Source organism: Chiloscyllium plagiosum, unplaced genomic scaffold, assembly GCF_037043375.1.
Source record: "Chiloscyllium plagiosum isolate Xiang-an unplaced genomic scaffold, Cpla_swu_hap1 HiC_scaffold_9, whole genome shotgun sequence".
NCBI lineage: Eukaryota > Metazoa > Chordata > Chondrichthyes > Orectolobiformes > Hemiscylliidae > Chiloscyllium > Chiloscyllium plagiosum.
This window is the reverse complement of record NW_028270147.1, coordinates 81,578-102,861: the sequence shown is the minus strand read 5'-3', so window position 1 is coordinate 102,861 and position 21,284 is coordinate 81,578. Positions and strand designations below refer to the sequence as shown.

Here is a 21,284-nt window from a genome sequence, read left to right as displayed (position 1 = left end):
GTCTTCAAATAGACACATCTTCCTGTTTGACAAGGCTGTCATTGTGTGTAAGAGACGTGGAGATAACTACGAGATGAGGAAGTGGTTGACTTGAGTATTTACAAGCTAACAAACAACCCAACAACAGACAACGAAAATAAAAAGGTGAGCACCATTTGACAATCTCTTCTCTGCCTGCCACCCTCTCCATCCCCCTCCCCCCTCTCCATCCCCCTCCCCCTCTCCATCCCCCTCCCCCTCTCATCCCCCTCCCCCTCTCCATCCCCCTCCCCTCTCCATCCCCCCTCCCCCTCTCCATCCCCCCCTCCCCTCTCCATCCCCCCGCCCCCTCTCCATCCCCTCTCCATCCCCCTCCCCTTCTCCATCCCCCTCCCCCTCTCCATCCCCCCTCCCCCTATCCATCCCCCTCCCCCATCCATCCCCCTCCCCCTCTCCATCCCCCTACCCCTCTCATCCCCCTTCCCCTCTCCATCCCCCTCCCCCTCTCCATCCCCCTCCCCCTCTCCATCCCCCTCCCCCTCTCCATCCCCCTCCCCTCTCCATCTCCCCTCCCCTCTCCATCTCCATCCCCTCCCCCGATCCATCCCCCTCCCCCTATCCACCCCCCTCCCCCCTCTCCATCTCCCTCCCCCATCCACCCCTCTCCCCCTCTCCATCCCCCTCCCCCCCTCCCCCTCTCTATCCCCCTCCCCTCTCTGTCCTCCTCCCCTCTCTGTCCCCCTCCCCTCTCTGTCCCCCTCCCCTCTCTGTCCCCCTCCCCCTCTCCATCCCCCCCTCCCCCTCTCCATCCCCCCTCCACCTCTCCGTCCCCCCTCCCCCTCTCCGTCCCCCCTCCCCTCTCCGTCCCCACTCCCCTCTCTGTCCCCCTCCCCTCTCCATACCCCCCTCCCCCCTCCCCCTCTCTGTCCCCCCCCCCCTCTCTGTCCCCCCCTCCCTGTCCCCCACCCCTCTCAACCCCCCCCCCCTTCTCTGCCCCACCAGGTCAGTTCCTCCTAAGGAATGTTTATGGTTTAATCAGGTCACGTCTCATTCTTCTAAATTCCAGTGAAACCTACTCAGCGTTTCCTGGTAAAGCAATCCCTCCAACCCCCGGGATCAGTCACAGGGATCTTCTCCAGATGTCCCTCTCGATCCCTAACACTCACCCAACCCAACTCTAACCCTAAACCCTTTGAAACCAAGCCCTAACTCTAACCCTCCTCTAACCCTAACCCCCTCTAACTCTAGCTGTCTTGTCCCCCCAGGACCTGCCCCCCCAGGACCTGCCCCCCCCAGGACCTGCTCCCCCCAGGACCTGCCCCCCCCCCAGGACCTGTCCCCCCAGGACCTGCCCACCCCAGTGCCTGTCCCCCCAGGACCTGTCCCCCCAGGAACTGCCCCCCCAGGACCTGTCCCCCCCAGGACCTGCCCCCCCAGGATCTGCCCCCCCAGGACCTGCCCCCCCAGGACCTGCCCCCCCAGGATCTGCCCCCCCAGGATCTGCCCCCCCAGGACCTGCCCCCCCCCCCCCCAGGACCTGCCCCCCCAGGACCTGCCCTGGGTTACCGCGATCTCGCTCTTATTGTTCCATGTTGTCTCCAACTTTGTATTGTTGCTGTGTCCTTGTTGCTGCAGTGGTCCCACGGATTCTACCTCACACACCTGCACGGCCAGAATGGGTTTGAATTCTTCTGTAAGACAAAAGACTTGAAGAAGAAATGGTTGGAACAGTTTGAAATGGCGCTGTGAGTAGCATCAAGTACTTACACAGTACAGAACCAGACCCTTCAGCCCAACTTGGTATTAGCTGACCAGGTTCCCAAATTAAACTAAACTAGACCCACATGCCTGCATTTGGCCAATATCCCTCTAAACCTTTCCTGACCAAATGCCTTTTAAATGTTGTAACTGCACCTGCATCTGCCATTTCTCCTGACAGATGGGCGGGCACTATTTCGTTCGGATAATTGATTATTCGGGAAATGGATTCAATGCCTTTCCTCTGGGGCTGGGAGTTTTCTATTAAGTCTACTCCCCGTTTAGGAGACCAGCAGCAGCACAGGGCACGTGCCCTTTGCCCCCTAAACCCGTCCACCCCATCCCCGAAACCCTGTCCAACACCGACCCCCGCCCATCCCCCATCACTGACCCCTGCCCATCCCCCATCACTGACCCCTGCCCATCCCCAACACAGACCCCTGCCCATCCCCAACACCGACCCCCGCACATCCCCCAACACTGACCCCCACCCATCCCCCAACACTGACCCCCGCCCATCCCCCAACACTGGCCCCCACCCATCCCCCAACACTGGCCCCCGCCCATCCCCCAACACCGGCCCCCGCCCATCCACCAACACCGACCCCGCCCACCCCCCAACACCGACCCCGCCCATCCCCCAACACTGACCCCTGCCCATCTTCAACACAGACCCCCGCCCATCCCCCAACACTGACCCCCCGCCCATCCCCCAACACCGGCCCCCGCCCATCCCCAACACCGACACCCGCCCATCCCCCAACACTGACCCCCACCCATCCCCCAACACTGACCCCCACCATTCCCCCAACACTGACCCCCACCCATCCCCCAACACCGACCCCCGCCCATCCCCCAACACTGACCCCTGCCCATCCCCAACACTGACCCCCACCATTCCCCCAACACTGACCCCCACCATTCCCCCAACACTGACCCCCGCCCATCCCCCAACACCGACCCCCGCCCATCCCCCAACACTGACCCCCACCATTCCCCCAACACTGACCCCCGCCCATCCCCCAACACTGACCCCCGCCCATCCCCCAACACCGATCCCCGCCCATCCCACAACACTGACCCCTGCCCATCCCCAACACCGACCCCCCACCCATCCCCCAACACTGACCCCCGCCCATCCCCCAACACTGGCCCCCACCCATCCCCCAACACTGGCCCCCGCCCATCCCCCAACACCGGCCCCCGCCCATCCCCCAACACCGACTCCGCCCATCCCCCAACACCGACCCCGCCCATCCCCCAACACCGACCCCGCCCATCCCCCAACACCGACCCCACCCATCCCCCAACACCGACCCCGCCCATCCCCCAACACCGACCCCGCCCATCCCCCAACACCGACCCCGCCCATCCCCCAACACCGACCCCGCCCATCCCCCAACACTGGCCCCCGCCCATCCCCCAACACTGGCCCCCGCCCATCCCCCAACACTGGCCCCCGCCCATCCCCCAACACTGGCCCCTGCCCATCCACCAACACTGGCCCCCGCCCATCCCCCAACACCGGCCCCCGCCCATCCCCAACACCGGCCCCCGCCCATCCCCAACACCGGCCCCCGCCCATCCCCAACACCGACGCCCGCCCATCCCCCAACACCGACGCCCGCCCATCCCCCAACACTGACCCCCACCCATCCCCCAACACTGACCCCCACCCATCCCCCAACACTGACCCCCGCCCTTCCCCCAACACTGACCCCCGCCCTTCCCCCAACACTGACCCCCGCCCATCCCCCAACACTGACGCCCGCCCATCCCTAACACTGACCCCCGCCCATACCCCAACACCAACCCCCGCCCATCCCCCAACACCAACCCCTGCCCTTCCCCCAACACCGACCACCGCACATCTCCAACACATCCCCGCGCGCCCATCAGTCCAGGACTGTTCTCGGCACTTGTAATCACTGTAAACAAGAGACGCGATCAGTGTTGGACACACATCTTTGATGTAATGTCTCTGTCGGGACCTCGAGATCTCCTTCGGATAATCCGATTTCCGGATAATTGATGGTTGGATAATGGAGGTTCCTCTGTATTGCACATATGAACCACCCTCTGTGTGAAAATGTTGCCCCTCTGGTCCCTTTTAAATCTTTCTGCTCTCACCTTAAACCTGTGCCCTCTCGTTCTGAGCTCTCCAATTCTCAGACAAAGACCTTTTGTCCATAAAGACTTTATCCATGCCCCTTGTGATATTACAAATCTCTATAAGGTCATCCCTCCCTAAAGTTTTTAAATGTCTCCTGAACACGGCCATGTTTCATGAATCCCTCCATTCACATCTGCCCTACTCTCCATCCTCAGTAACGTGATGGAAGGGGTCACCAACAGAGCTACCACACAGCACCTGCTCAGCAATAACCTGCTCAGTGACGCCCAGTTTGGGTTCCCCCAGGGTCACTCAGCTCCTGACCTCATTACAGCCTTGGGTCAAACATGGACAAAAGAGCTGGATTCCAGAGGTGAGAGGAGAGGGACAGTCCCTGACATCAAGGCTGCATTTAACTAAATGTAGCATCAAGGAGCCCTCATGGGAACACCTATATATTTGTGGATTATGTGAATTGGAAACATTTGATCTCTGGCGTTTCATGGGTAGGGAAGGATTTATAACTCAACTTTTGGAATTCAGCATTGAAAATCGCAGATGAACTAGGCTCATCTGTTTACAAAAAGCCAAGTGATTCTTCGAAGAGATAAGAAAATGCTTAATGGTCTGTAATTGCTCAGAAAACATAAGTTTCAGAGGGTCCCCCCTGTTCAGGATAGCCTAGCAACAATAGATTATAGGTGCAGGAGTAGGCCATTCTGCCCTTCGAGCCTGCGCCACCATTCAATATGATCATGGCTGATCATCCTTAATCAGTATTCTCTTCCTGCCTTATCTCCATAACCCTTGATTCCACCATCCTTGAGAGCTATATCCAACTCTTTCTTAAATCAATCCAGAGACTGGGCCTCCACTGCCCTCTGGGGCAGAGAATTCCACACAGCTACCATTCTCTGGGTGAGGTTTCTCCTCATCTCTGTCCTAAATGGTCTACCCCGTATTTTTAAGCTGTGTCCTCTGGTTCGGCACTCACCCATCAGTGGAAACATGTTTCCTGCCTCCAGAGTGTCCAATCCTTTCATAATCTTATACATTTCAATCAGATCCCTTCTCAGCCTTCTAAACTCAAGGGTATTCAAGCCCAGTCGCTCCAGTCTTTCAGCATAAGGTAGTCCCGCCATTCCAGGAATTGACCTTGTGAACCTACGCTGCACTCCCTCAATAGCCAGAATGTCTTTCCTCAAATTTGGAGACCAGAACTGCACACAGTACTCCAGGTGTGGTCTCACCAGGGCCCTGTACAGCTGCAGAAGCACCTCTTTGCTTCTATACTCAATCCCTCTTGTTATGAAGGCCAGCGTGCTATTAGCCTTCTTCACTACCTGCTGTACCTGCATACTTACCTTCATTGACTGGTGTACAGGAACACCCAGATCTCTCTGTACTGCCCCTTTACCTAAATTGATTCAATTGAGGTAGTAATCTGCCTTCCTGTTCTTGCCACCAAAGTGGATAACCATACATTTATCTATATTAAACTGTATCTGCCATGCATCTGACCACTCACCTAACCTGTCCAGGTCACCCTGTAATCTCCTAACATCCTCATCACATTTCACCCTGCCACCAGCTTAGTATCATCAGCAAATTTGCTAATGTTATTACTAATACCATCTTCAATATCATTAACATATATTGTAAAAAGCTGTGGTCCCAGCACGGATCCCTGCGGTACCCCCCTGTCACTGCCTGCCATTCCGAAATGGAGCCGTTTATCACTACTCTTTGTTTCCTATCAGCCAGCCAACTTTCAATCCAACTTAGTACTTTGCCCCCAATACCATGCGCCCTAATTTTACTCACTAACCTCCTGTGTGGGACTTTATCAAAAGCTTTCTGAAAGTCCAGGTACACTACATCTACTGGATCTCCCTTGTCCATCTTCAGAGTTACATCCTCAGAAAATTCCAGAAGATTAGTCAAGCATGATTTCCCCGTCATAAATCCATGCTGACTCTGTCCTATCCTGTTACTACTATCCAGATGTGCCATAATTTCATCCTTTATAATAGACTCCAGCATCTTTCCCACCACTGAGGTCAGACTAACTGGTCTATAATTTCCTGCTTTCTCTCTCCCACCTTTCTTAAAAAGTGGTATAACATTAGCCACTCTCGAATCCGCAGGAACTGATCCCGAATCTATCGAACTCTGGAAAATAATCACCAACGCATCCACGATTTTCCGAGCCACCTTCTTCAGTACCCTGGGATGCAGACCATCAGGCCCCGGGGACTTATCAAACTTCAGACCTAACAGTCTCTCCAACATCAATTCCTGGCAAATATAAATTCCCTTAAGTTCAGGTCCTTCAGCCACTGTTACCTCAGGGAGATTGCTTGGGTCTTCCCCAGTGAACACAGATCTGAAGTACCAATTCAATTTTTCTGCCATTTCTTTGTTCCCCGTAATATATTCCCCTGTTTCTGTCTTCAAGGGCCCAATTTTAGTCTTAACCATTTTTTTGCCTTTCACATAGCTAAAAAAGCTTTTACTATCCTCCTTAATATTATTGGCCAGTTTACCTTGGTACCTCATTTTTCCTCTGCATATTTCCTTCTTAGTAATCCTCTGTTGCTCTTTAAAAGCTTCCCAGTCCTCAGTTTTCCCACTTATCTTTGCTTTGTTATACTTTTTCTCTTTTAACTTTATATGTTTCTTAACTTCCCTCGTCAGCCACGGCCGCCCATGCCTCCTCCTGGGATCTTTCTTTCTTTTAGGAATGAACTGATCCTGCAACTTCTGCTGTCCGCTGTTTCAATTGTCCGCGGACAACCGGAAGCGGCAGGGACAGGCCACTATAAATGCTGGAGGAAACATCACAGAAGTGCTTCACAGGAGGCTCCCAAGCACTGAGGATGTCACCTAGATAGGGGACGAAACGTTTGCAACAAAAACTTCCAGCTCGGCAAACAGAACCACAGTATTCTCACAATATCGTATCTGCCAATTTCCAAAACAGCCTCAAGCTCATCCATCTTATTTCTAATGCTTCGTGCATTCATGTATAGTATTTTTAATTTGTTACTGCCCTCACCCTTCCCATCAACCCCTATTTCACTCAGCCTCTGAACTGAATGCACTCTGTTTTCCAGTAAACTGAGAAGTGCCAATGGAGGAAAAATCAAAGGATACCATCCTTCTCTCTCAGTCAGTAAGAGCCAACATTTCTTGATTCAAAACAGTCTAAAACGCTGGTCCCTCTCAGTGAGGTACTTTGTAAAAGGCTGGGTCCCCCTCAGTGAGGTAACTTTGTAAAAGGCTGGGTCCCCCTCAGTGAGGTAACTTTGTAAAAGGCTGGGTCCCCCTCAGTGAGATAACTTTGTAAAAGGCTGGGTCCCTCTCAGTGAGGTAACTTTGTAAAAGGCTGGGTCCCCCTCAGTGAGGTAACTTTGTAAAAGGCTGGGTCCTCCTCAGTGAGGTAACTTTGTAAAAGGCTGGGTCCCCCTCAGTGAGATAACTTTGTAAAAGGCTGGGTCCTCCTCAGTGAGGTAACTTTGTAAAAGACTGGGTCCCCCTCAGTGAGGTAACTTTGTAAAAGGCTGGGTCCCCCTCAGTGAGGTAACTTTGTAAAAGGCTGGGTCCCTCTCAGTGAGGTAACTTTGTAAAAGGCTGGTCCCCCTCAGTGAGGTAACTTTGTAAAAGGCTGGGTCCCCCTCAGTGAGGTAACTTTGTAAAAGGCTGGGTCCCCCTCAGTGAGGTAACTTTGTAAAAGGCTGGGTCCCCCTCAGTGAGGTAACTTTGTAAAAGGCTGGGTCCCTCTCAGTGAGGTACTTTGTAAAAGACTGGGTCCCCCTCAGTGAGATAACTTTGTAAAAGGCTGGTCCCCCTCAGTGAGGTAACTTTGTAAAAGGCTGGGTCCCTCTCAGTGAGGTAACTTTGTAAAAGGCTGGGTCCCTCTCAGTGAGGTAACTTTGTAAAAGGCTGGGTCCCTCTCAGTGAGGTACTTTGTAAAAGGCTGGGTCCCCCTCAGTGAGGTAACTTTGTAAAAGGCTGGGTCCCTCTCAGTGAGGTACTTTGTAAAAGGCTGGGTCCCCCTCAGTGAGGTAACTTTGTAAAAGGCTGGGTCCCCCTCAGTGAGGTAACTTTGTAAAAGGCTGGGTCCCCCTCAGTGAGGTAACTTTGTAAAAGGCTGGGTCCCCCTCAGTGAGGTAACTTTGTAAAAGGCTGCGTCCCCCTCAGTGAGGTAACTTTGTAAAAGGCTGGGTCCCCCTCAGTGAGGTAACTTTGTAAAAGGCTGGGTCCCCCTCAGTGAGATACTTTGTAAAAGGCTGGGTCCCTCTCAGTGAGGTAACTTTGTAAAAGGCTGGGTCCCCCTCAGTGAGGTAACTTTGTAAAAGGCTGGGTCCCCCTCAGTGAGGTAACTTTGTAAAAGGCTGGGTCCCCCTCAGTGAGGTAACTTTGTAAAAGGCTGGGTCCCTCTCAGTGAGGTAACTTTGTCAAAGGCTGGGTCCCCCTCAGTGAGGTAACTTTGTAAAAGGCTGGTCCCCCTCAGTGAGGTAACTTTGTAAAAGGCTGGGTCCCTCTCAGTGAGGTACTTTGTCAAAGGCTGGGTCCCCCTCAGTGAGGTAACTTTGTAAAAGGCTGGGCCCCCCTCAGTGAGGTAACTTTGTAAAAGGCTGGGTCCCTCTCAGTGAGGTACTTTGTAAAAGGCTGGGTCCCCCTCAGTGAGATAACTTTGTAAAAGGCTGGGTCCCCCTCAGTGAGGTAACTTTGTAAAAGGCTGGTCCCCCTCAGTGAGGTAACTTTGTAAAAGGCTGGGTCCCTCTCAGTGAGATAACTTTGTAAAAGGCTGGGTCCTCCTCAGTGAGGTAACTTTGTAAAAGGCTGGGTCCCCCTCAGTGAGGTAACTTTGTAAAAGGCTGGGTCCCCCTCAGTGAGATAACTTTGTAAAAGGCTGGGTCCCTCTCAGTGAGGTAACTTTGTAAAAGGCTGGGTCCCTCTCAGTGAGGTAACTTTGTAAAAGGCTGGGTCCCCCTCAGTGAGGTAACTTTGTAAAAGGCTGGTCCCCCTCAGTGAGGTACTTTGTAAAAGGCTGGGTCCCTCTCAGTGAGGTAACTTTGTAAAAGGCTGGGTCCCCCTCAGTGAGGTACTTTGTAAAAGGCTGGGTCCCTCTCAGTGAGGTGACTTTGTAAAAGGCTGGGTCCCCCTCAGTGAGGTACTTTGAAAGCCCCAAACTAAATTTCAGAAATCTGAACTTCTACTAAATGTCCATTTGAATCGAAAATCTAGTTCAAAGTTCATCCATCACTTTGTAACTAACAGCAACTTGATCTCAACAACAGGAAACCTGGGTAACTGTGAAAAGTATGTTCATTCCGCCCTTTGGTCCTTGACCCTTGATCTTTTTCTCTAATTTTTCCAAACTCTCAATACTTTGCAGAACTGTGTCTTATCTATGTGTTTGTCTGATTAAGAATAAACATGTTTGAAGTCTACACAGTAACTTAGTTATTAACCTGTTTTGCTACGTCTTTAACAAGACGGTTTGGGTAAATCAGAAACAAAACCAGAAATTGCTGGCAGCATCCATGGAGAGAAATTAGAGTTGGCATTCAGGTCCTTACTCTAAACTGATGGTAGCTGGGAAAGAGTTAGAATTTGATCTCTTGAAGGCATCTGGTTAAAGTCTCTTTTAGCGAGTTTTGAGAAGATTTGTAGCTCAGGTTGAGGTTCTGGATGTAGGTTTGCTCACTGAGCTGGGAGGTTCGTTTTCAGACGTTTCATCACTACACGAGGTAACATCATCAGGGAGTTTCCGGTGAAGCACTGATATTAATGACCCACTTTTGATTGATGTGTTTTGCGTTCCATGTGTGTCTCTGTTTAGTCTGTCACAGGGTGGATGTGTTGTCCCAGTCAAAGTGGTGTCCTCCTCCATCTCTATGTAAGGATCCTAGTGACAGTGGGTTATGACACTCGTGAGAATTCCTAGAAACATGGCATTCCAGTTGGAACTCCATTAACAAGCACATTGACTTGGACCCCACTTACCACCCCCTGAGAAAAAGAACAGGAACTGCCATCACACATGAAATGACATCACCGACCCAAGGAAACCTAAACATTAAATAGAAAGTGGGTCACTAACCCCAGTGCTTCACCAGAGGCTCACCGCTGATGTTACACAGTATGGTGACAAAGCATCTGAAACTGAACCTTCCAGCTCAGCAAGCAAACCTACATCCAAAGTCTCTTTTGTTCTGATTAACAGAGAGACAAATTAGCCATTTTGATGATGTAATAGAATGATTTGTTCTCTTGGTGCTGTCTATGGAACAATGGGCCTGATTACTAGCACACTCCTCCTTTCAGAGTCATAACAGCTGGTAGTATCCATCCCTCTGGGCCAGAATTCAGTTTCAAGTCCTGTCTCAGGATGTGGAGAGGTATGTCATAAAATGTCCAGTCCCTGGTTTGTTCATAAAATAACTTGGTAATGGTGGCAGCGAAGTGGCTATCGATTGTTAAGAAGCTCATCTGGTTCATTAATGTCCTTTAGGGAAGGAAACTGACATCGATACCTGGTCTGGCCAACATGTGACTGAGTAATGTGGTTGACTCTTAACTGGTCTCTGAAATGACCTGGAGGGCCAAACAGTACAAGGGCAGATAGGGGCAAGATATGGTGACCCCGCTGGTTTACCCACATCCCATGAAAGCATTAAACAAAACTCCAGCAGTTGTTGAAGCCTTAGGGTGGTACAATGGCTCAGTGGTTAGCACCGGGACCTGGGCTCACAGCGCCCGGCACCTGGGCTCGATTCCATCCTTGGGCGACTGTCTGAGTGGATTCTCCCCGTGTCTGCATGGGTTTCCTCCGGGTGCTCCGGTTTTCTCCCACAGTCCAAAAATGTGTAGGTCAAATGAATTACCCATGGTATTAGGTGCATTAGTCAAGGGAAGTAAGTTTGAGTGGGTTACTCTTCAGAGGGTCGGTGTGGACTTGTTGGGCCAAAGGGCCTGTTTTCACACTACAGGGAATCTAATCTGATCTAAATCTAATATAAATAGAACATAGAAGAATACAGCGCAGTACAGGCCCTTCGGCCCTAGATGTTGCGCCGATCCAAGCCCATCTAACCTACACTAGCCCACTATCCTCCATATGCCTATCCAATGCCCGCTTAAATGCCCATAATGAGGGAGAGTCCACCACTGCTACTGGCAGGGCATTCCATGAACTCACGACTCGCTGAGTAAAGAACCTACCCCTAACATCTGTCCTATACCTACCCCCCCTTAATTTAAAGCTATGCCCCCTTGTAATAGCTGACTCCATACGTGGAAAAAGATTCTCACTGTCGACTCTATCTAAACCCCTAATCATCTTATACACCTCTATCAAGTCACCCCTAAACCTTCTTTTCTCCAATGAAAACAACCCCAAGTGCCTCAGCCTTTCCTCATACGATCTTCCTTCCATACCAGGCAACATCCTGGTAAACCTCCTCTGCACCCGTTCCAGTGCCTCCACATCCTCCCTATAGTATGGTGACCAAAACTGCACACAATACTCCAGATGCGGCCGCACCAGAGTCTTATACAACTGCAACATGACCTCAGGACTCCGGAACTCAATTCCTCTACCAATAAAAGCCAGTACGCCATATGCCTTCCTCACCGCACTATTTACCTGGGTGGCAACTTTCAAAGATCTGTGTACATGGACACCAAGATCCCTCTGCTCATCCACACTACCAAGTATCCAACCATTAGCCCAGTACCCCATCTTTTGATTACTCTTACAATGCTGGAGGAAAGATCACCAAAGCGCTTCACAGGAGGCTCCCAAGCACTGAGGATGTCACCAAGACAGTGGACGAAACGTCTGCAACACAAATTCCCAGCTCGGCGAACAGAACCACAACCACGAGCACCCGAGCTACAAATCTTCGCACAAACTTTGAATCTAATCTATTCTAATCAAAAAGTCTGTTTGTTTCTGAAGCTCAGTGTCACCTCAGTCTTTTGTTCTGTTTCTGTCCTTTGATTAGATCGAACATCCGGCCAGAGGATGGGAACAGCAATAGCCACACGTTCAGTATGCACAGCTTCGAGAGGGTCACGTACTGCTCGGCTTGCCGGATGCTGCTCAGGTCAGAATGTCAGACCGTCACTGTCAGGCTGTTTGTGTCCTACCTTCACCTGGTTCAACTCAAACCAAGGTCAGAAACCACAGAAACCCCTGGGACCTGACAGGAACCGCAGTAATGAGCAGACTGCTCTGAGTCCGGGCCGAGGTTGGGGCAGTGTTCACAGAATCGGGGAGGATGGAATTCAGGAAGCAGGGGGCAGTTTGAGCTTTGGAATGGCAAGATTTTTCCTGTAGAGATGTGACTCCCTGGGATGGATGGTGGATGGAGGATGGATGTGATCAGATATTAAACTGAGAGGAATTCTGGGTCGAGTCAAATGTGCAGCATCTGAACTGGTCAAAAATTATCTCAGTCTGACAGTTCCCCTGGAATTCAGTTTATTCCGAACCAAGGGCAGGGACTCGCTGCAGCCCGTCTCCCAGTGACACAAGGTCGTTTCCAATGAGCAGCTGAGACAAACTGCTGCTTAATAACAGCTGGAGATGTCAGCCTGGGTTCACTCTCGCCCTGACATACCCTCTGCACCACCCTGGCCTTTCATGATAACCATCATTACACCATGGGGTGGATGGGCTGAATAGCCTCCTGTTATACCCTTATGATGTTCTGACAAGTGCTGGCTTTGCTCTCCATGTCTGCTCCCCGACGTCTGTAACTCGCCCCTCACCCTTCACCCTTCTCCCTCTGCCCCTCACCCTTCACCCCCTCCTTTTGCCCCACTCCCTCTGCACCACTCCCTCTGCCCTGTTCCCTGCTCATTTAATATCCTCCTTCCAACATCTCTCTGGTGCTACCCTGTCAACTATTTACCTGCTTTATGCATGGACAAAATGAGTTTTGATATTGTATGAAAGGTGCTATGTCAATGCAGCAGTTGTTGGCACTGCTTTCTGCAGAGCCCTGTTTCAATCTGTTATCGACTTTCACCAACTCTGAAAGAAGTTGCAGATTTTGTGGGTGATACTGCCCCCTGCTGCTAGAGCGAGAGACATCAGCCACACGGCACCTTGACAGGGACATTCTGGGCAGCAATCTGAGGGGAAGGTTCCCAGTTTAGGATGCCCCCTCCCCCCTCCCTGACACATTGCCCAGAGATATCCCTATCCCACTGACACTGGCCGTGTTTAACCTCAGCCTTTCCCATCTCGGGCTGTCAGTTCATTAACATTGTTCGTGCCAAGTCTCTCTGAACATCACTGCATGGTCACTCTGTCCACAGTCCAATGGAGCGCCTGGTGATTGTCCCCTGTCTCCTCTGTCCTGCTCAGAACAAAAGATGTTGGGGTTAAAACTGATTGATTGTCACCCCCAGATGTTCAATTCTGTCACCTGACAGTTGTGAGACCCCACCCCACCCCCCGGTCAACAGCTTGGCAACACCACACTGAGAGCAACACTCTCAGAGAGAGATTCACTCATCACCTCACTCTCTCAACTCCTTACACCCCCTCCAGCCCCTACACCCCCTCCCTATCTCTGTAACCCCCTCAAGCCCCTACACCCCCTCCCTATCTCTGTAACCCCCTCCCGCCCCTACACCCCCTCCCTATCTCTGTAACCTCCCTATCTCTGTAACCTCCCCCAGCCCCTACACCCCCTCCCTATCTCTGTCAACTCCTCCAGCCCCTATACCCCCTCCCTATCTCTGTCACCTCCTCCAACCCCTACACGCCTTCCCTATCTATGTAACCCCCTCCAGCCCCTACAACCCCTCCCTATCTCTGTAACCCCCTCCAGCCCCTACACCCTCTCACTATCTCTGTAACCCCCTCCAGCCCCTACACCTCCTCCCTATCTCTGTAACCCCCTCCAGCCCCTACACCCCCTCCCTATCTCTGTCACCCCCTCCCGCCCCAACACTCCCTCCCTATCTCTTTAACCCCCTCCAGCCCCTACACCCCCTCCCTATCTCTGTAACCTCCCTATCTCTGTAACCTCCCCCAGCCCCTACACCCCTCCCTATCTCTTTAACCCCCTCCAGACCCTACACCCCCTCCCTATCTCTGTAACCCCCTCCCAGCCCCTACACCCCTCCCTATCTCTGTAACCCCCTCCAGCCCCTACACCCCTCCCTATCTCTGTCACCCCCTCCAGCCCCTACACCCCTCCCTATCTCTGTCACCCCCTCCAGCCCCTACACCCCTCCCTATCTCTGTCACCCCCTCCGGCCCCTACACCCCCTCCCTATCTCTGTAACCCCCTCCAGTTCCTACAACCCTCCATATCCCTGTCACCTGCACCGGTTTCTGAAACCCTCTGTGATGTTGCCTCTTGAACATCATTCCGTGATCTCTGTCCCCCAACGATTGGCGTGAGTGTCTTCAGCTGCGTGGAGGCTTCAGCTATTCCCCTCCTGACCTTTGACCCCTCTGTCTGCACTTCGGATGGTGCATGAATCTCGTGCTTTGACCAGGATTTTGGCGAAATGTCTGAGTAAATCTTTAATGGAGTCTGTGTCAAATAATCCTTGATAAAGCAGCTTAGGTGTTTCCCTCAGCCTGAGGTGCTATATCAATGCAGGGTGATGTTGTTGTGTTGCAGTGCTGACTGTAATTGTGGGAATCCTCTCCCCTCAGGGGTATATTTTATCAGGGTTACCTGTGTACGAGGTGTGGAGCTGGAGCACACAAGGAATGTTTGGGCAGAGTGGGAATCTGCAGTAAGGCAGCAGGTAGGTTCCAGAATGAATACTCCCTCGGAATTTCATAGCCATGCTGAGGGGAGCGTCTGACAGACCGATACCACACTGTGTCTGAACACCACCAACAGCCTGTTCACAAATATCACTGCATCCACTGGGGACAGGCAACACTTTAACCTCGACCTCTTGGTACAGAGGGAAGGACACTAACACACCACCACCTTCCCATTATATTACAGGCTGATACGAGTATATTGATCCCCAAATGAATCCCACTGCCCCGCTCTCCCCATTGCCCTGTGTCAATCCCAAACTAATCCCACTGCCCCGCTCTCTCCCCATAGCCCTGTATCAATCCCAAACTAATCCCACTGCCCCACTCTCTCCCCATTGCCCTGTATAAATCCCCAAACTAATCCCACTGTCCCACTCTCTCCCCATTGCCCTGTATAAATCCCCAAACTAATCCCACTGCCCCGCTCTCTCCCCATAGCCCTGTATCAATCCCAAACTAATCCCACTGCCCCGCTCTCTCCCCATAGCCCTGTATCAATCCCAAACTAATCCCACTGCCCCACTCTCTCCCCATAGCCCTGTATCAATCCCCAAACTAATCCCACTGCCCCACTCTCTCCCCATTGCCCTGTATAAATCCCCAAACTAATCCCACTGTCCCACTCTCTCCCCATTGCCCTGCATAAATCCCCAAACTAATCCCACTGCCCCACTCTCTCCCCATTGCCCTGTATAAATCCCCAAACTAATCCCACTGTCCCACTCTCTCCCCATTGCCCTGCATAAATCCCCAAACTAATCCCACTGTCCCACTCTCTCCCCATTGCCCTGTATAAATCCCCAAACTAATCCCACTGCCCCGCTCTCTCCCCATTGCCCTGTGTCAATCCCAAACTAATCCCACTGCCCCGCTCTCTCCCCATAGCCCTGTGTCAATCCCAAACTAATCCCACTGCCCCGCTCTCTCCCCATAGCCCTGTGTCAATCCCAAACTAATCCCACTGCCCCGCTCTCTCCCCATTGCCCTGTATAAATCCCCAAACTAATCCCACTGCCCCGCTCTCTCTCCATAGCCCTGTATCAATCCCCAAACTAATCCCACTGCCCCGCTCTCTCCCCATTGCCCTGTATAAATCCCCAAACTAATCCCACTGTCCCACTCTCTCCCCATTGCCCTGTATAAATCCCCAAACTAATCCCACTGCCCCGCTCTCTCCCCATAGCCCTGTATCAATCCCAAACTAATCCCACTGCCCCGCTCTCTCCCCATAGTCCTGTATCAATCCCAAACTAATCCCACTGCCCCGCTCTCTCCCCATAGCCCTGTATCAATCCCAAACTAATCCCACTGCCCTGCTCTCTCCCCATTGCCCTGTATAAATCCCCAAACTAATCCCACTGCCCCACTCTCTCCCCATAGCCCTGTATCAATCCCCAGACTAAACCCACTGCCCCACTCTCTCCCCATTGCCCTGTATAAATCCCCAAACTAATCCCACTGCCCCACTCTCTCCCCATAGCTCTGTATCAATCCCCAAGCTAATCCCACTGCCCCGCTCTCTCCCCATAGCCCTGTATCAATCCCCAAGCTAATCCCACTGCCCCGCTCTCTCCCCATAGCCCTGTATTAATCCCACTGTCCCCGCTCTCTCCCCATAGCCCTGTATCAATCCCAAACTAATCCCACTGCCCCGTTCTCTCCCCATAGCCCTGTATCGATCCCAAACTAATCCCACTTCCCCACTCTCTCCCCATAGCCCTATATCAATCCCAAACGAATCCCACTGTCCCGCTTTCTCTCCCCATAGCCCTGTAACAATCCCAAATTAATCCCACTGCCCCCACTCTCTCCCCATAGCCCGGTATCAATCCCAAACTAATCCCACTGCCCCGCTCTCTCCCCATTGCCCTGTGTCAATCCCCAAACTAATCCCACTGCCCCACTCTCTCTCCATAGCCCTGTATCAATCCCCAAGCTAATCCCACTGCCCTGCTCTCTCCCCATAGCCCTGTGTCAATCCCAAACTAATTCCACTGCCCCGCTCTCTCCCCATTGCCCTGTGTCAATCCCAAACTAATCCCACTGCCCCGCTCTCTCCCCATAGCCCTGTATCAATCCCCAAACTAATCCCACTGCCCCGCTCTCTCCCCATTGCCCTGTATAAATCCCCAAACTAATCCCACTGTCCCACTCTCTCCCCATTGCCCTGTATAAATCCCCAAGCTAATCCCACTGCCCCGCTCTCTCCCCATAGCCCTGTATTAATCCCACTGTCCCCGCGCTCTCCCCATAGCCCTGTATCAATCCCAAACTAATCCCACTGCCCCGTTCTCTCCCCATAGCCCTGTATCAATCCCAAACTAATCCCACTTCCCCACTCTCTCCCCATAGCCCTATATCAATCCCAAACGAATCCCTCTGTCCCGCTTTCTCACCCCATAGCCCTGTAACAATCCCAAATTAATCCCACTGCCCCGCTCTCTCCCCATTGCCCTGTGTCAATCCCCAAACTAATCCCACTGCCCCGCTCTCTCTCCATTGCCCTGTGTCAATCCCCAAACTAATCCCACTGTCCCACTGTCTCCCCATGGCCCTGTATAAATCCCCAAACTAATCCCACTGCCCCGCTCTCTCCCCATAGCCCTGTGTCAATCCCCAAATTAATCCCACTGTCCCACTGTCTCCCCATGGCCCTGTATAAATCCCCAAACTAATCCCACTGCCCCGCTCTCTCCCCATAGCCCTGTGTCAATCCCCAAATTAATCCCACTGTCCCACTCTCTCCCCATAGCCCTGTATAAATCCCCAAACTAATCCCACTGCCCCACTCTCTCCCCATTGCCCTGTATCAATCCCCAGACTAATCCCACTGCCCCGTTCTCTCCCCATTGCCCTGTGTCAATCCCCAGACTAATCCCACTGCCCCACTCTCTCCCCATTGCCCTGTGTCAATCCCCAAACTAATCCCACTGCCCCGTTCTCTCCCCATAGCCCTGTATCAATCCCAAACTAATCCCACTGCCCCGTTCTCTCCCCATTGCCCTGTGTCAATCCCCAGACTAATCCCACTGCCCCGTTCTCTCCCCATTGCCCTGTGTCAATCCCCAGACTAATCCCACTGCCCCGTTCTCTCCCCATAGCCCTGTATCAATCCCAAACTAATCCCACTGCCCTGCGCTCTCCCCACAGCCCTGTGTCAATCCCCAAATTAGTCCCATTTCTGTTTTCATTCTTAATTCCTGTCAAGACACTGTCTGCTCAGGGATGGGGTCTCTGCCCCTGGGGTAGGGGGAGTGTCTGCCCCAGAGGAGGGGGTATGTCTGCCCTGGGGTGGGGTCTCCGACCCTGGGGCAGGGGGAGTGTCAGCCCTGGGGTGGGGTGGTCCCTCAGGTCCCTGTGATTGAGCTGAGCCACTTCCTGCGACTTCAGGGGCAGTGATGGGATGGTGCTGGGAAACACCAATCAGTATGGTCGGGCTCTCGGGGGCTCTGCCTTCAGTCTCTGCCTCGGGATCTGTCTCAGGAACATGCTCTAGCGCAGACGTCTGACTGAGCAGCAGGGATCTGTCTGGGCATGTGGGATTTACTAACTCGATATTTAATTTAATTCCAGATTCTGGGAGAATGAACCAGGGGGTAAGTGTCACAGCGAACATGATGGGGGCGGAGGGGTGGGGGTGGGGAGAGGGGATGTGCCCCCTGAGCAGAGGGGGGGTAGATAGTGGTTGAAAGTGGAGGGCGCCGTCTGATTGAACGTTCGTTCGCTGGGAGTTCCATCAGGCTCCAGTAATCCGGCTTCAGCAAAGCTCTCCGTCTGACCCAGGGCAGAAAGGAGCTCATTGCATTATCAAGAAGTTACATTTATATAGGACCTTTTACAGATAACACCGAGTGGAAATTAATAACATTACTCAGCAGAACGTGCAGAGGACAGGTGACTGACAGCTCAGTTGATGAAAGAAAAAGAAAAGTGATGATAGTGAGGAAGGGAAGTGCAGACCCCAGCATCTGAAGGCACAGACATCACTGGGGAGGGGGGTAGGGGCTGGAGGGGGTTACAGAGAGAGGGAGGGGGGTAGTGGCTGGAGGGGGTTACAGAGAGAGGGAGGGGGGTAGGGGCTGGAGGGGGTTACAGAGAGAGGGAGGGGGGTAGGGGCTGGAGGGGGTTACAGAGATAGGGAGGGGTGTAGGGGCCGGAGGGGGTTACAGAGATAGGGAGGGGTGTAGGGACTGGAGGAGGTAGTAGAGATAGGGAGGGGGTGTAGGGGCTGGAGGAGGTTACAGAGATAGGGAGGGGGGTGTAGGGGCTGGGAGGGGGTTACAGAGATAGGGAGGGGATGTAGGGGCTGGAGGGGGTTACAGAGATAGGGAGGGGGGTGTAGGGGCAGGGAGGGGGTTACAGAGATAGGGAGGGGATGTAGGGGCTGGAGGGGGTTACAGAGATAGGGAGGGGGGTAGCGGCTGGAGGAGGTTACAGAGATAGGGAGGGGGTGTAGGGGCTGGAGGGGGTTATAGAGATAGGGAGGGGGTGTAGGGGCATGGAGGGGGTTACAGAGATAGGGAGGGGGTGTAGGGGCTGGAGGGGGTTACAGAGATAGGGAGGGGGTGTAGGGGCTGGAGGAGGTTACAGAGATAGGGAGGGGGTGTAGGGGCTGGAGGGGGTTACAGAGATAGGGAGGGGGTGTAGGGGCTGGAGGGGGTTACAGAGATAGGGAGGGGGTGTAGGGGCTGGAGGAGGTTACAGAGATAGGGAGGGGGTGTAGGGGCTGGAGGAGGTTACAGAGATAGGGAGGGGGTGTAGGGGCTGGAGGGTGTTACAGCGATAGGGAGGGGGTGTAGGGGCTGGAGGGGGTTACGGAGATAGGGAGGGGGTGTAGGGGCTGGAGGAGGTTACAGAGATAGGGAGGGGGTGTAGGGGCTGGAGGGGGTTACAGAGATAGGGAGGGGGTGTAGGGGCTGGAGGAGGTTACAGAGATAGGGAGGGGGTGTAGGGGCTGGAGGGGGTTACAGAGATAGGGAGGGGGTGTAGGGGCTGGAGGAGGTGACAGAGATAGGGAGGTGGTGTAGGGGTTGGATGAGGTGACAGAGCTAGGGAGGGGGGTAGCGGCTGGAGGAGGTTACAGAGATAGGGAGGGGGTGTAGGGGCTGGAGGGGGTTACAGAGATAGGGAGGGGGTGTAGGGGCTGGAGGAGGTGACAGAGATAGGGAGGGGGTGTAGGGGCTGGAGGGGGTTACAGAGATAGGGAGGGGGTGTAGGGGCTGGAGGGGTTATAGAGATAGAGAGGGGGTGTAGGGGCTGGAGGAGGTGACAGAGATAGGGAGGGGGTGTAGGGGCAGGAGGGGGTATAGGGGCTGGAGGGGGTTACAGAGATAGGGAGAGGGTGTAGGGGCTGGAGGAGGTTACAGAGATAGGGAGGATGGTGTAGGGGCTGGGAGGGGGTTACAGAGGTAGGGAGGGAGTGTAGGGGCAGGAGGGGGGTAGGGGTTGGAGGGGGTTACAGAGATAGGGAGGAGTGTAGGAGCTGTAGGAGGTTACAGAGATAGGGAGGATGTGTAGGGGCTGGAGGAGGTTACAGAGATGGGGGGGTGTAGGGGCTGGAGGGGGTTATAGAGATAGGGAGGGGGTTTAGGGGCTGGAGGAGGTTACAGAGATAGGGAGGGGGTGTAGGGGCTGGAGGGGGTTATAGAGATAGGGAGGGGGTGTAGGGGCATGGAGGGGGTTACAGAGATAGGGAGGGCGTGTAGGGGCTGGAGGGGGTTACAGAGATAGGGAGGGGGTGTAGGGGCTGGAGGGGTTACAGAGATAGGGAGGGGGTGTAGGGGCTGGAGGAGGTTACAGAGATAGGGAGGGGGTGTAGGGGCTGGAGGGGGTTACAGAGATAGGGAGCGGGTGTAGGGGCTGGAGGGGGTTACAGAGATAGGGAGGGGGTGTAGGGGCTGGAGGAGGTTACAGAGATAGGGGGGGGTGTAGGGGCTGGAGGAGGTTACAGAGATAGGGAGGGGGTGTAGGGGCTGGAGGGTGTTACAGCGATAGGGAGGGGGTGTAGGGGCTGGAGGGGGTTATAGAGATAGGGAGGGGGTGTAGGGGCATGGAGGGGGTTACAGAGATAGGGAGGGGGTGTAGGGGCTGGAGGGGGTTACAGAGATAGGGAGGGGGTGTAGGGGCTGAAGGGGTTACAGAGATAGGGAGGGGGTGTAGGGGCTGGAGGAGGTTACAGAGATAGGGAGGGGGTGTAGGGGCTGGAGGGGGTTACAGAGATAGGGAGCGGGTGTAGGGGCTGGAGGGGGTTACAGAGATAGGGAGGGGGTGTAGGGGCTGGAGGAGGTTACAGAGATAGGGGGGGGGTGTAGGGGCTGGAGGAGGTTACAGAGATAGGGAGGGGGTGTAGGGGCTGGAGGGTGTTACAGCGATAGGGAGGGGGTGTAGGGGCTGGAGGGGGTTACAGAGATAGGGAGGAGGTGTAGGGGCTGGAGGAGGTTACAGAGATAGGGAGGGGGTGTAGGGGCTGGAGGGGGTTACAGAGATAGGGAGGGGGTGTAGGGGCTGGAGGAGGTTACAGAGATAGGGAGGGGGTGTAGGGGCTGGAGGGGATTACAGAGATAGGGAGGGGGTGTAGGGGCTGGAGGGGGTTACAGAGATAGGGAGGGGGTGTAGGGG

The 21,284-nt window shown here is 53.7% G+C and overlaps 1 protein-coding gene across 1 annotated transcript in view; it reads left to right on the top strand.

Annotated features, from left to right (window-relative positions):
- The window catches only part of vav3a (vav guanine nucleotide exchange factor 3a), a 193,771-nt gene that overhangs the window by 125,105 nt on the left and 47,382 nt on the right, over positions 1–21,284 (top strand). The window contains 6 exon segments of the mRNA XM_087990321.1: positions 13–74; positions 77–144; positions 1,615–1,724; positions 11,869–11,970; positions 14,547–14,641; positions 18,240–18,262. Coding sequence (XP_087846447.1) covers positions 13–74; positions 77–144; positions 1,615–1,724; positions 11,869–11,970; positions 14,547–14,641; positions 18,240–18,262 — 460 coding nt within the window.